The 16,448-nt window shown below is 39.8% G+C and overlaps 1 protein-coding gene across 2 annotated transcripts; it reads right to left on the bottom strand.

Annotated features, from left to right (window-relative positions):
- Window positions 1–12,336: 12,336 nt before the first annotated feature.
- On the bottom strand, window positions 12,337–12,978 carry LOC145157046 (hexose transporter). 2 transcript variants are annotated; one of them, XR_013737061.1, is made up of 2 exons: window positions 12,796–12,958; window positions 12,337–12,712 (listed from the first exon to the last, which is right to left on the bottom strand). XR_013737061.1 is itself a non-coding variant. In XM_079076196.1 (2 exons), exons 1-2 carry the CDS (start codon window positions 12,886–12,888, stop codon window positions 12,596–12,598), a joined length of 198 nt encoding a protein of 65 aa, XP_078932322.1. In that variant the 5' UTR covers window positions 12,889–12,978; the 3' UTR covers window positions 12,407–12,595. The 2 variants fall into 2 exon arrangements, 1 of the variants encoding a protein (XP_078932322.1); XM_079076196.1 differs by having other exon boundaries at window positions 12,407–12,700; window positions 12,796–12,978.
- Between the last annotated feature and the right edge of the window lie 3,470 nt (window positions 12,979–16,448).

Raw genomic sequence — 16,448 nt, 5'->3', positions numbered from 1 at the left:
TATCTAATGGACAAGTCATTGACAAGGTCAGAGTTCGACAACGGCTTTAAGAGCTACGATTGCCAGTTAGGTTTTGAAGTCATACTCAATAATAGTTTTAGACTTATCCAAGTGGGAGACTGTTGGATTAATGTCTAAGTCCATAACTATATTTGGTATGTACTTGACCCGACCCGACATGGTCCATTTGGGTTGCACTTCACCGGCACAATTTATATGGATAGTCATTTGAGATAGTATATTTATGATTTATATTAATATATTATAAGTTCTAATATATTAATATGAAATCATATTATTTAATTAGTATTGATCAAGAATTAATTTAGAATTAATTAAGTGATCAAAAAGAACTAATTAAATATGGACTATTATATATATGGAATGGGCCAAGTTCATTTAGGTTGGGCTAAGCTTTCATGGATGGTCCATGGAGCTTTTAACCCATGGATCTTATGTAAATGAAAGGTCATGGGTATTAGGGTTTACATGGATGTAACCCTAATCCTCCATAATATATAAAGGGGTCCTTGGCTCACAAAATTGGCACAAGTGTGTGAAAATAAGAGTGGGCCGATTTTAGTGTGCATACATATTCTCTCAAGTTCTTCCAGGGTGTTTTGGTGATTTGTGATTCCACTTGAGGCTTCCACACTATTGGGGCTAAGCTCTTAGAGCTTGAAGACATCAAGCTACATCAAAAGGTATGTCATCTAACTAGAACTTTGTAGTATAGGTGCTTCATAATATGCTAGTTAGGATGAAACCTTGGAATAGTTAATATTTGCATGTATAATAGAGAAAACATAGATCCAAGGTTTATAGGGTTGCATGTACACCATAGGAGTGTTAGAATGCTCAAAACCCAACAAAAATACCATACGGTTATTTGATTATGTGATCTGTTAGAACAGCATGCTAGTAATAAGATAGGGATCCTCAGGAACCGTATGATAGAATTGCCTGATCTTTGATGCCTTATCTTATGTAGAGTACCTCCTTGATTGTTGTATGACTCTTTCGTGTGTGAAATAACTATTGGGTGAATACTACATGTCACATGCTACATGGGTTAAATGGTCCTAGGGTAAGGGATTTGGTTCTGCTGCGCAGCTCTTGTCTGAGTCCAACCGTTGTGGGATTAAATCTTTTAGTCTAAGATTGTTTAAGCTGTGCGGTATGTGATTGTATTCATGCAATAGTTAACTGGCACCAATGGAGGGTCGTGTGGCAGTTGCTGGATGGGTGGGTAGTGAGAGGCGGGGAGACCAGTTATGAGATATTTAACATTCATCTAGGAATGAGGATTGAGCGCTCTCTCTCTCTCTCTCTCTATATATATATATATATATATATATATATATATATATATATATATATATATATATATATATATATATATATATATTGTTAGGGTGGTGTGGTGATACTTGAGACAAATATGGGTAGGTGTGGAAGGTAGTATGGTCCCGTACTACTGAAAGCACAGGACCCATACGCGTATCAAGGAAGTCACAACCCCTAGGGTTTGGTCGGGAGTAGGTTCCCCGTCGTTTATGCGGATTATCTGATATCTTCCTGGTATATGTTCAGTATGGTGATGGCGAATCGATTTAAGGTGGGATCCGGATCAGGATCGGGAGCGAGTGGCCATGATAGGCCGGTATTGTCCGTCGATCGGATACGGGAGATGATTTCCGTGGAGGTTTCTCAGATTTTGCGAGAAGAATTGTTCGGTGTCGTGGACTGGGTCACCGCCAGGGTGATCGCCAAGTTCGGGGAGCAAGTTACAATGTTGCAATCTGTGAGAGATGTTGCTACCGGGATGACTACTGGGGGAGTGCCGGTGGTGGGGTCACAACTAGGAAAGAGGAGGAGGGACTTTTCAGCAGAGGACGAAGGGTTGGAGGTTGCTGACCTGGGTACTGGAAGTCAGGAGGGTCAGCAGGTGTGTGGCAAGTGTGGGGGAACCCACAGATTCGCTTGTCACAAATTCAGGTGCTACAAGTGCGGGGAGAGAGGGCATGTGCAACGGGATTGCAAGAAGGATCAGATATGTTGTCACTGTCACCAGCCAGGTCATTGCAGGTCCAGCTGTCCTGCGTTGAGGACGGAAGGAATTCAGATTCCAGCGGTCCTCGTTCCTCATGAGGTCAAAGTCGAGCCGCAAGAAGTCTCTGGTATGTAACTGGAAAACCCCATTCTTTAATAATATTATGGTCAAATCGTCTGTGATCAGTATTTAATTTGTCTTGGAATATTGTTGAGAATGGATAAGCAGTAAATTCGGGTTGGTTGCTTGTTTAGTCTGGTCTATGTGTCGCGGAGCTTCATGAGTTGTTAGGTCACTAGAAGTGTTAGGAGAATTTATTTTCAGTGGATTTTAAGTGTTGGTCAGGGAAGGTATCATGGTTGGATACCATGGTTGGCGACAGCATGTTGGCGCTGGTGAGCGCGGGTGGGGTCGATGTAGTATAAGTATCTTGTGAGATTCGATTCGCTTTGCATCTCTTGTATCAGGCGACCAAGATTGATGGTACGATCTTTTGCGCTTTTGGGATTGCAGACTATGCCTTGGGAGTAGTTTGTAGCCTGGTTTAGGGCAGAGATTGTTTCAGCTGCTGCAGTTCAGCTGTGGACGTTTGAGCTGGTAAGTGAGTCAGAGTGTGAACCCTGAAGAGAATGATTCCTAGAGCCCGAGAGCGGGAAACTTGTTTGGAACACCTTTGGAAAAGGGGTATTATGTGGAAGGTCTGCGGATAGGGTCCCACAGAAGGGTTATTCAGCATTGTCACAATTCAGTGGTTTTAGCAACCGTTAGTGATTGACGGACTAAAGTGCCTAGGGAAGTAGCTCGTCGCCAACGTATTAGTTGGAGCATTTATCTTTGGGTCTTCAGGACTTGAATGTGAGGTCATTCAAGCATTAGTGACTGTCGGTTTCACTGGGATTCAGGAAGTGTTCATCTGGTTCTTAGAAGTGTGTGATCAATTGGGATTGTCGTTTCCCCTCTTCGGGTCATTCCTTCGTTCTCCTTGAGTCCCAACTTGACTCACAGGGCGACTATAGTTCCCTTTCTCTGATTCCTCGGGAATCAACTCAGGTTGCTCAATGGGCATGGTAGGTTTGTCCCTATTTTCATGTAACATCCTCCTCATTTCTTCCCTTTGTTCAGCTAACATAGCCTGAATCATGGCTTGTACTCCAGCCATGGTGATTGCTTCAGGTGCAACTTCTACTACAACAGGTATTTGCTCAATCACTGGGGGCTATTGATTCCTATTTCCATTTGCGTTCCCGACTCCACTTCGGGTTCTTGCCATTTCAATCTATACACCAATTCAGACGTTCGATGTGTAATGACGAGAATTAAGATAGGAACGATTTTATTTTCGATCGACGTGTAAATTTCCCTATCACTCCGAAAAGTTACATGTCAGTTCTAATACCGTAATTAAACATTTAGAAATCTGAGCACATAAAATTTCCAGATCCGGTCGGCAACAGACCATAGATCCGATCAGACATTTAGCATCATAAATCATTTAGCACATAAAAGCATGTTAGGCATTTTCCCTAAATTAGCTAGTGCTTGTGTCTATTCAGGTGTATTACCTAAATTTTATTAGACACACTCCTCACAATCATTGCTTAGCATTCTAAGTTTAAGTCTAGAAATAAATCCATATTCCTAGTTCGCTTAAACTAATGCTCTGATATCAACTGTGTCATCCCCATTTTTCACGGCTAGAAAAGACCGCTTTTGTTTATGCTTTATAAAATCAGAGTACCTCTTTTTAATAAAAATTGTTGCGGAATTTGTTCCCAGAAAAACATGATAAATACGTTATCAAAGCATTTCCGAAGAAATGTATTTTTATTCATTTTTAAAACATTTGGGATGTCATCGTCAATATAGAAATATAAGCATAAACAGAACTTACATTCATTTACACTAGTGATCTACATCTCTTTTAAATCTCTCAGTGTAAAGTAGCTTCATATCGACACCTGTGATAGAAATAAGCTGGAGTGGGTCAGGTTGGGAAACCTGGTGAGTACATAGGGTTTTCAACCCACAATAATATAATTATTATGTTTAAACATCAAACAATCAACCCAATTACCCATCCCCATTATCTTCTTCACTCTTAAGGGTCTACCCTAAGAATCAACTATTCCTCGTTCATTCATTCCTAAGGATCATCCTAAGGAATCGGTACGAAGTCCATCGTCACCGGGGTTTAGACACTAAGTATGCATAGTCGCCAGGATTTATACAACAGGCACTAAGTCCGCATAGTCGCCAGGGTTTGGGCACTAAGCCTGCATAGTCGCCAGGGTTTATACAACAGGCACTAAGTCCGCATAGTCGCCAGGGTTTTGGCACCAAGTCTGCATGATCGCCAAGGTTTAGGAACCAAGTCTGCATGATCGCCAGGGTTTAGAGTACACCGGGTGAACACATCGTTCACAACACCTACAGGTTGCGAGCCTGCTAGTGTTCCACTGGACTGTCTAGAATAGTCCGTGGTTGTCATCCATACTCTGCTAGATGACGGGGCCAACATTTGGGAACAAGGCCTCTCACATCGTCCACCTCTCACCCTTACCTCATGGTCTATATCACCTCTCAACTCATCATCCAACTCATATTTCATCTACCCATGTTTTACCCAACATATTATATATGTAGATATAAATACATATACAGTTTAAAGCATATAAAACTTGTATAAAATCGTTCATCCAGCATAGATAGCAAGTATACAGATAATATGTACACATAGCACGTAATTTATATAAAATACTTCATATCTATATGTAAGATGAAAGTAACTATGCACTCACCTGATAAGGTGGTGACTCGGTACTCGGACAGCACTTCGTTACTCTCAACACAATTTTCCTCAGACAAAACCTAGTATCATTACCACTAGAGTTTAGTCTAATATTCACCGAGACTAAGTAATAGTCTGGCTATTATTACTATTATATAAGCGTTAAAGAATACTTATATAACCCATAATAATAGCCCAAGTACTTATTATAAGTTCCTAATAACGTTACTATAATTAAATAAAAGCTATATTAGAAATAGCGTAGGCGTAGCTCACTTACAGCGGGTTTTATAGAAAACCGGACTTCGCTTGGAGCAACGTTTCCGAACCGAAAGACCCTTTTTCTCGGGACTCTGGGAGCCTCGGGGCTTCCTTCGGGTGCTAGGGGGTTTACCTAGGCTTTAGGGGGGTTAGGGAGGCTTAGAGAGAGGTTCTAGAGAGAGAAAGAGAAGTTGGAAGGTGTGAGAAATGAGGGTGCCTCGGCACTCTATTTATAGGCTGGGAATCACCAAAACTCATCGAGTTGGCCTCCAACTCATCGAGTTCAGTGCCAGATGTCACCATTCTGCTGGCAAAACGTGTGTGGCTCACATTGCGCCACGTCACCCCTTTTGCAGCAGCACCCTGCCGACTTCTAAACCCCGTAACTTTCGCATACGAGCTCCGTTTTCGACGTTCTTTATATCCACGCGTAGGTAAAAACAAGATCTACAACTCTCTTCTTGACCCCATTGGCCAATTCTCGACCGATCTTAATGTAACATCCCAAACATACAGTCTGAAAATTTCGTTTTAATTTAATAATAAAACCATAGACATCAAACATCATATGAAAATCATAAACAGCGTATCTCAAAATATCGTATCAATTGTCAAAATATCAGAGTATAAACATCCCAGGCTGAACAAATGGTGTGTGCACTGCAATCCTGCCGAGCTCCTCTTTTGAAAACTGAGTACCTGAAACCAAAAACTGAAACTGTAAGCACAAAGCTTAATGAGCTCCCCCAAACTACCACATACCATACAATAACATATAAAGCAACTACTGGGCCTTGCCCACTGCATCAGACCGAAGTCCGGAAACTGCATCGGACCGAAGTCCGGAACTAACCAGGGCCTTGCCCTCTGCATCGGACCGAAGTCCGGATCTAACCAGGGCCTTGCCCTCTGTATCGGACCGAAGTCCGGAAACTGCATCGGACCGAAGTCCGGAACTAACCAGGGCCTTGCCCTCTGCATCGGACCGAAGTCCGGAACTAACTGAACATAGCATAGCATAATCATAACTACTGGCATAAACACATATACTGCACACTGCATCGGACCGAAGTCCGGAACACATAACACAAAGACATGCTTGAATCACAGAGACATCAAGCACACTTAACTACTGCATCGGACTGAAGTCTGGAACTACTGCTAACTAAACGGGCCGGCATTGTGGCCGTAGACCCGTTCTTACTGGAAGGAAACTCACATCACACTGCTGAAGTCCCGTAGACACAATCCCACACTGCTGAAGTCCCGCAGACTCAACCCCAGCTGCTGGATGACAGACTCCCGAACTGTCAACACCAAAACAACACCCAATTACTAATTGAGTTCTAACACATAACTATAAATGCATACTTTGGATAATTACTACATTACCCCTAGCTTGGCTTACCCAAGCCCAAGGCCCAATCCATAGGCCCAAAGTCAACTAGGGTTAAAAGCCCAACATATGGCCCAATTTTCCAAATTGGGCCCAAGCCTCTACATGGACTTCCCTTAAGGCCCAATTGATCAGTCCAGTCCAACATGTCTCATTCTAGGGGCCCAATATCATACAACCATCTAGGCCCCAACTATGGCCCAATTTTCCAAATTTGGCCCACACCCTCCTATGGGTCTTACCCTAAAGCCCATTAAATTATTCTAGTCCATTTGCTTGTTCTTGGATGGCCCAACACAAAGCCCAAGTGAAATTAGGGTTTCACATAAAATGATAACTAGGGTTAAGTGTTTCTTACTTAACCCATTAAGTCCTTTACTCTACTAGATAAGTGATATGGAGTGATTTGGGCTTAATACACAGTCCAATCCCAATGGCCCAAAGGTGGGTCCAATAAGTCTAAAGCCCAATTACTCACAATTAGGGTTTTCTAAACCCTAATTAGGGTTTTCCACTCAAACATGGCCTAATAGGCCTAAAATTAATCTTTAAGCCCATTAGGGTTTTGGCTAGGTCCATTAGGGTTTTGCTTGTGGGGCACCACCCACTACCACCTCGGGTAGTGGTGGTCAATGGCGGCTCACGGCGGCGGCCACCACCTTACGGTGGTGGTTACTATTATTTTTATTATTCATTGATAATTACAGTTACAAAGCTTAATCCAAAAAATAGACACACACACTAACTAACACACACACACACACAGCCACCCTAGCGGTGGCCGGCGGTGGTACGTGGCGGCAGCCACCACCTCACGGTGGTGGCGGTGGCTTTCTTGATCTATCCGGCCAACAAACCCAATCCTACATCATCGGAATAATACACACCCACTACTATGCTCGGAATAGAATACAATCACCACCTGGCGGCGTACACGGCGGCGACAGAATGGTTTTTGGGTTGGCAGCCACCACCTCTCGGTGGTGGCAGCGGTTTCTTTCGGTTCCCGACAAGCAGCAACACTCCCCGACAATTCTTTGCTCGGAATCGGGACGCAACCGCCGCCAGTGGTGTATAGTGACGGCAGCAACAGTACCATCAGCGACAGCAAGGTAACGACCACCATGGTGGACTGCCATGGTGGTTCCCATGATGATTCCGGCCAAACGGGAGCATTCACAAATGTACTCGGCTATCAGAGACCGCCCGCTAGAACAAGGCCGCTGGACGGCATCCACGCAACCACAACTGGTGGCAGACGGCAACCGGGGGCGCTGAAGGAGATCGTCGCCTGGAGCTGCGGTGGCGACGAGCATAGCTGAGCGTAATGAGCGGGGAACGGCAAGAAGATGCGACTATGGCGACCGTCGTGGCGCCCATGACGAAGGGTGGCGGGAAGCAGCGGCGGCGAAGGAAAGAAGAGGGTAGGATAATATTATGTGATATGCGGTATGACCTGTTAGTTCGGTATCCTAGAGGGTAGGATAATATTATGTGATATGTGGTATGATTCGTTAGATCAGTTGTTGTCTATAGACTGTTATGTGATTATCTGTTATATGTGCACATGTTTGTTTGGCGGTTGAGGCTTATCTGCTTTGTGCGAAAGCCAATAGACCTGGGCATTCCAACCTGTTGGTTGTGGGCCGTGAGTATTCCATCCCGAGGATGATTGGACTCATAGTATGTGGGCATTCCAACCTGTTGGTTGTGGGCTTAGGGTATTCCATCCCGAGGATGATTGGACCCATAGTATGTTGGCATTCCAACCTGTTGGTTGTGGGCCTGGGGTATTCCAACCCGATGGTTGACTGGACCCATAGTATGTTGTTTATGATTATATGTGTATTGTTGTGGATATGGGTATTTTGGGGGTAACTCACTAAGCTTTCGGGCTTACAGTTTCAGTTTATTGTTTCAGGTTCAGCGGATGGCCGCGGGAATGCGAAGGCGTGATCGTACACTTCCTCGATTGATGAATGAAACTCTGATGTTTAAACTATTTTGAAAAACAAATTGTACTAACTGAGTGGTTTTAAATGTTCTAAAAAGTTTTAAATTTGCTTGAATTTTATGGGTGTTACATTCTATATAATTTTATTTATGAGTAACATATCGTAGAGGTCATTGAGACGATTGAAATTATATAGTTTTAATAGATTTATACTTTATTATATAATTCAAGATAATTAATGTTTTATACTAAATTAGTATAACAATTATTATATCAAAGTTAACATCGTCATTTTTATATTTAAACAACATACATTTAAAGCTTTATAGTTGTATTCTGCGCAACGCGCTGATATTTGTCTAGTATGCAAATAAAGAGAGCGAATAACATTTTGTTATAAATAACTGCAAAAAATAATAATAATAATAATAAAGAGTAGTTTACTTGTGATAACATTAAAAACATATTGTACTTTTTATCGACTAAAAATTGATTATGTCGTTTAAATTTTCCTGAAAATGGGCTAAGTAGGTAATGTTTCAGGAATATATTTTGGATTATAGTAAAAGAAAGAAACGACAACTTTTACTAGTTTTCTACACATCATGAAGTAGTATATCCAAAACGCTTTCTTACATTCAAGAAACGGTACAAGCACCAACCGATCGATTTTATGACATCCAATTTTCCCAAAGAAAATATACTACAAAATTAATCAAACGTGTGGCGTGACATGATAAAACAACCCCACTCAGCCACTCCTATTGATACAAATGGAAAAACAAGTGCTATTAACGAACCATTATGACACTACCACTCTCTATCACAGTTTTGTCGGGGCTCTTCAATATCTAACATTCACCGGACCCCATATCTCTTATGCACTCCGGCTGGTTTCTTACACATGCATGTGCCTCTCATTTTTGTCTCTCTAGCGCAATATTAGGTATATATGTGGTATAATCCAATTCAACTTCACTATTTTCAAATATCAGACTGAGTTGACTACCTAAATACAAGGCGCTCTACTTCAGGATGTTGTGTCTTCTTAAAACACAACCTCATCTCATGGTCATCCTAGAGGCAAAGTATCATCTACTGCTCGAGTGAGGAATCTGAATATTAGGGTGTTGCCAATGTTGTATCGAAAATTTATTGGGTTCAAAACCTTCTTCTTGAGCCTTTAAATTTCTCAAGCTAAAGCCATAATTATTTGATGTGATACTGTAGGCGCACTCTACCTCTCTTACAATCCAGTTCAGCATCAACGTATGAAACATACCAAAATAAATACCCTCTTTGTTTGAGAAAACATAGCCAAAGACCATGTTCACATGCTGTATGTCTATCTCGATATCAATTGCCAACATTTTTACAAATCGTCTTCCAAAGATTCTCCATGAAAATTTCTACAGTAGTCTTAGGTGTTTGTTTATTGAAGAAGTAAAATGTTTGCAATCTTTTTTCCACGTCTACAAAAGAAGATGTGGACAAAAACTCTACAGTTGAAAAAAATTTGTTTTTTTAAGTCTACAGTCTGCATAAATGATATTAAAGAAATAATACTAAACAAACAAACTAGATGTATAAACATCTATTAACCATATTGATTTCTAAATTATAGTAAAAGATAGTGGCGGTGGAAATGGTGGTGGCAAAGGTGATAGCGGTGGTGGTGGCGGCGATGGTGGATGTTGTGGTGGTGGCAGAGGTACAGAGGTAGCAACGATGGTGGTGGTTGTGGTGGCGAATGTAATGGTGAAGGTAGTGGCGGAGGGGGCAAAGGTGGGTGTGGCGGAGGTGGTAGTGGTGGTAGCAACGGAGGTGGTGGTGGTAGCGACGAAGGTGATGGCTTGGCGGTGGTTGTGGAAAAAAGAAGCATCAGATTGGGGTTAGGGTTAAGGTTAGAACTTAGAAAATATCATCCAAAATCATAAACTAGTTTTTTTAATCTTTTGGAATAAGAGGTCACGTAGACCTTTTCATCTATGCAGTCTTTCAAAAAACAAACAGTCTTTTGCTTTAATATATGCCCGATACAAACATAAGAGGTCATGCATTTTTTTTTCTAAAAAACAAAACAACACCTTAGTTTTTTATCTCCTCCCACACATACGGTAGGGCATTCTTATTATTATTATGGAGTTCTGACTAAATGGCCTTGCAACTCTCGATTTAACCATTAACATCTGATCATGCTAAATTAGACCCTAAACTCCGAAATTTTGTTCGCTTTGCCCATTGCAACCTCTTGCACCCTGTTAGTCGGTTCCCCTGCTTACGTTGCATCTTATGTGGCCTAAGTATGGGTAAAACAGGTCATTTTGTTTCCCACATGCTCATATCCCTATTTCTTTCTTCCTCAACTAAAAAATTCCCCTTAACCCCCCCCCCTCCCTCTTCTTGAATAGAGAACCAGGTACACGTCAAGTCTCAAGAAAACTACACCCACCCTTTCTCCTTGAAAAATCGAGATTTGATACCCATTTTTTCCTTGTGTGCCTTTCTTCTCCACTTTACTAATATGAATCGCAACCCTTCTTCTTTTCTTTTCTTTTAGTTGCATGTCCAGAGATATGAGGAACAAAGGTGAAGATGATGGTGGTTTGGAGGCTCATTAGTGATTATTAATAGTGATTATTGGTATACTAGTGATGGTCGGATGATAGGTTGTTTTCACAAGATGAAAGGGAGGATGTTTTGCGGTTGTATTGGATGGTAACAAATGGTTGGGGGTTAATGGTGTTTGTGATTAAGGTGAGCGGTAACGGAGATGGTGGTGGGTTGGGCGGTGGTCTGACTGCCGGATGGGATGGTGAAGAAGGTACTGGGATGGAAATAGTGATATGTGGTGGCTTGGATGTGGATGGTCAAGATGGTGGCTTGGATGTGGATGATGGTGGGGTTGATGTTGTGGTTTCCAGATCACCAAGCACTCAAGCACTCATGGTGAAGGTGTAATGGTAGGATGTTGGTAACATGGTGAGGATTGTTTGAAGAAGGTGATGAAGGGAGTGAAGGGTGATTGACGACGGTATAAGGTGGATGAAGGCTGATGAGCACAGGAGAAAAAAAAAACTTTGTTCGTTTTGCTCCCACTTAAACGGCATCGTTTTACCCCATTTAGGCCACATAAGATGCCACGTAGGCAGGAAAATGGCTAACCGGGTGCATGAGGTCACAATGGGGCAAAACGAACAAATTTTAGAGTTCAATGTCTAATTTAGCATGATCAGATGTTTTTAGTGGCTAAATCGAGAGTTGCATGGTCATTTAACTCAAAATTCCTATTATAATTAGTCATTATATTAGGAACATTCTATTTTACCATCTTTTGTATTAGCTTCTAACTCTTAGGTATTGGTATATATAAATACCCATCAACTGTAATGTGGAAGGCATGGAAATGAATAAAACTAACAATGCTAAAGTAATATATCCAAAAGACTTGAACATCGATTTTAATGCTACTCAAGTGTAAGATATTGACCTATACGGAAATTGATTCATAACACTCACTCCACAAGCCGTTACCAATGATCTTTGAGCCAACCAGTACCAACTAAATATTTTAAAACTTAACTGTTATGGATTCAAAACCAATACCACTGGTCCACAGTATACAAATATGTTTGCAAAGAAAAATTCTAATTCCATTTCCGCTTACAATAAGGAGTAAGGGTCAAAGTTTATGGTGGGAACAGAATCAGAAAAGCTGATCAAGTTTTCTTGAATTAAACTCCATTAAAGTGGGGGGAACCTTCCAGTGCAACTTTTCCTTTTTTTTTTTTCTTGTTCAAACTTCATACCACTTGATCATCAACGAAAAGTATTCTCAGGAATACAATTAGCATAAACATCTCAACATTACCAAAAGAAATCACTGGCACAACATATTCGACTATTACCTTAGTTCTGATTATGGTAGTGGTTTTACACATGGTTTCAAACATGTCGAGAATTTAAGGTTTAAAGAACTAAAACCCAAACATTATTTTTATTCACAAAATTAAAAGCATCAAAATACAACAAAAAAGCAGTAAATGAATAAAGAAAATCATGTAATAGTGTTAGCCCCTGAATTCGAGATGAGAAAGAAAGATTACTATGAGTAGTCGAATTGATTGCAGTAGTCCCAATTGGCTATGAAGCATGAGTTGAATCCTGTCGGTCGTCAGTGATTTGATCGTCTAGGGTTCCAAACTTCTGTTTGAAGGAATCTTGCCTCTGTAACCACATCATATGCCCCTACAACCAATACTACAATTTTACAGCATCTTCAAAATAAACAACATCGATTCACCGCGTTTCATACGATCGAGGGAGTTGGTTGAAATCGTTACCTGAAGAGCAGCAGCCCAACCGATGAGAAAAGAAGCGAACCAGAATTTCTTGTCGATTAAGAGCTTCTTCACATCAAAATCTCGAGTTCCCATTTCCCCCAATTATAAACCCTAAACCCTAATCTCGGAACTTTTTCCAGAGCACCTGTGGCAAATCGCCAGATCCTTCCTTGCAATTTTGTTCGTAGGTTTCATGTCGGGATAAAGTACACAAAAGACCCTAAGGTTTATGCTAATTTTCATTTCAAACCTTAAACAATTTTTAATTCAAATGCTACTTTAATAACTTTTGAGAACTTTTTTAGAAGCTTTTATAAGATTTTATACATTGCAAAAGCTTACAACAATTATTTCCCTACACTTCTACACATACCTAAGAGTCAAGAGGTTAATCAATTTGCATATGTATAGAAAGTTACAAGTTAAATTATATAGACGACGTACAAGATATAATATTGACTTAATTTTAATGATATGTAACTTTTTGTACGATATATGGTTACTTTATATGAATCATGTCGCTTTATTATACATTTTACGAATTTACGGAACTAATAGAAACTAGAAACTATCAAATTAAGATATTTATTAACTGACATAAACATATAGAACCACAACTCCGATCATCGTTGACAAAATCCCATTATTGAATATAAAATGGTTACGTTACCATATACAAAGTAAGTTGGTTTAAAGAAAAAAAAAATCAAACCAACCTAACCATAATCTACAAGACGCTAGCAAATGTTGAATGAGGTCAAAAACATCGATTAAGTTGCTTTAAAAGGTGCCCAAACATAACTAAAATTCACAGAACAAATTTCCTAGGGTTACTCTAATGATTTATTGAGTGTCAACAAGTTCAAGAGACAATTCTTGTTTAAAAATGATACTTTCCAGATCCATCAGACACAATGGTGGAACTTGGTGTAACGTTAACCGATAAAGGTCGAATGCTTATTTTTTCCCTATCAATTACCTAAGGTATCCTGGTATCATGCAAAACAATAACATTGAACAAAATTTTAAACCGATTTTCTTGATTTTCATTGCAAAACAACTTTCAAGTTTTATGTGAAAAGACAATCAAGGAAAAGAAACAATGAATTTAGCCAATTCTTGAGTGTCGTTGGGTTTAAAAGATGGTTCTAGGTCAAGGTTAACACGAGACACAATAGAGCAATTTTGGTACCATCAACGGATAAAGCCTGATTGGGTACTCTTTCTGTATAAATGACTCAAGGTATTCTAGTTTTATACAAAATCGTACCATTATGTGTAAGAATGAACATAGTTTTGAAACATTATGCCTATCATTTCAATGCAAAACAACTATCATACGTGAAAATAGAAAACCAAATCTCAAAGTTTAAAATCTTGCGTTTTCAAGGAACAAATGTGCCACTTTATTACAAACCAACCATCTTATATATTCTATTAAAAAACTGCAAACATCAAAATGGTTATTTTTAACTATGACAAGTCTGTCTAATGGTTGTTTGGTAACGAGGTGGCAAGTATAATAGTTTAAGATATAGAATCATATTAAGCGAGAATCAAACTGTAATAACTCTATCATAATCCTCAAGCTTTAACAAAATCTATAGAAAGCAACTCTTAAGATTTCACAGTTTCATGAAACTTTCATCTCATGCGTAGTTTATATTTTAAAAGAAAAGATATAAAAACCAGAAAAATTCATATCAACCACAACATTTATGGCTTCGATCCTCCAGACAAATGAAGAGTAATCTTCTCCCTCAAAGCGACACCTTTCTTATCATCATCTGAATGACAAACAGCTGGACGATAATCCAAATCATGGCGATGTGAAAACACAAGCTTCTCTTGAACTTCATCTTCCATATCAATAAGTATATTATGCAGAATGCAACAAGCAAGAATAATCACCGGTAGTCTATCTTTATCAGGCCTCCACATCACTCCTTGAATAATTTTCCAATTCTGTTTCAGCTTCCCTAAAGCCTTCTGTGCCACCATTTGTGTCTTCATCACCATTTGATTAAATCTAACTTCGGAATCACAAAGCTTGTTCCCTCGATATGGAGTCATCAGCCATGGCAGCAACCGGAATCCTGAATTCCCGACTATATACTCCTCGATCTCGTTTCCTTCCGAAACCACCCTCCGTTTCCCATTCAATCTCTCCCCACTTTTACAAAACTTAAAAAAAGTTGACTTTTTATGGATACGCTCATCGGTCATACACCCCGGCCACCCACCGACAAGATCCCGGAATCGCAAGTCGGCATCCGCGATTACCTGGAATGTAACCGTTTGGTTTTTCTCACGGTCACACCATAATTGGGTTGACCGGTCAGCAGTCGAGACACACATCATGACATGGGAGGTGTCGATTGCACCACAACAGTTCGGGAGTCCGGCGATCTTTTCCAGTTTGGATTTCACGGCCTCCATCTCGGATTCCGATTCCGGCCATCGAATGTGGCAGATTCCCCGGAATTCCAAGGTGTCAACAAACAGTTTGGTTATCTGAGCAACCGTGGTTTGGTTTAGGTTAAGTGAAGTTCCAACTATGGCTAAAGAGTCACCGGATCCTAAACGTCTTAATGCTGTAGCAACCACATCATATAGGCACAAAGGGATGCCATTGAGGTCCATGAAGCTTGGAGTTTTTGCAATTATGTCTTCTTTAACGAGTGAGGAAATGTAGTCAAACGTTTTCATCGACATCTTGAACATGGATTCGAAGCTTTGTGAATCCGTTGATTTGGATAAACTCCCTGAAAATCAACAAAATGTGAACTTTTTAATGATAATAGCAGAAAATGGTATGATCATATATAAGTTTTTTACATAATGGAGATCTTACCATATCGAGACTTTATAGAGTGGTTGTAAATAGTTAAGCTTTGGTTTCTAAGATTCAAGATAATGTTAATGAATAAAGTTGGAAACTTTATGGTTAAGAACATGAAACATTGAACTTTTGAGTAATTTGTGATTATAAAGGACCCAAAAATGGCATGATACTACCATTGAAGCAATTTCTTAATGAGTTCTAACGGTTTGCATTGATGAAGTAATAAGAATTACTTAGAGAATCATCATTGATGTTAAGTTCTTAATGAGTTCTTGCTAATGTGACACGAAGAAACGTTATTGACAAACTCAAAAACAAATCTTTATGAAATTTAAGATCCGGGACTACTATCGAATCTAGTGGGGTCAACGATTTTGAGTCATTGAGGCAGTTTACTTGCACAAATGTTACCAAACCCTAGCCAACATGGAGCTCTGGTGCACCAGAATTGACCTTTTATTTGGTTTATAAAGCCTCCAAAATTCACCTAAAATCTATGTGAAAGAGTCAATGTTTGACTTTTTAGAATCAAATGAATTGCTTTTTAAGTCAAAGTTGATGAAAATTGTCACTGTAACATTAAACCATTGTAAAAAAATTGTAGAACTGAAATTATTTAGGGGTTTATAAAACAAATGATTTGGATGAATTTTGATTCTGATATTAATAGGTTAGGACTTTGACAATTTATTGAAGAGTTTAATGTTAAACAAACACGAAGAACAAATAAATTAATGTTGAACAACAGATAGCAGAATCGTCAAGCGTATTCTATGCAGCAAAGGAGCAACACCATGATTTAAAGATT

This window comes from Lactuca virosa, chromosome 2 (assembly GCF_052849685.1).
Source record: "Lactuca virosa cultivar CGN04683 chromosome 2, Lactuca_virosa_CGN04683_v6, whole genome shotgun sequence".
NCBI classification, from domain to species: domain Eukaryota; kingdom Viridiplantae; phylum Streptophyta; class Magnoliopsida; order Asterales; family Asteraceae; genus Lactuca; species Lactuca virosa.
This window is presented reverse-complemented; position numbering and strand designations above follow the sequence as displayed.

Excerpts from the sequence above, each read along its gene's own strand:
- LOC145157046 (XM_079076196.1), bottom strand. The coding sequence starts at position 12,888 with ATGGGAACTCGAGATTTTGATGTGAAGAAGCTCTTAATCGACAAGAAA. Across the intron at positions 12,701-12,795 it reads GTTGGGCTGCTGCTCTTCAG|GGGCATATGATGTGGTTACA; the intron begins GTAACGATTTCA and ends TATTGGTTGTAG.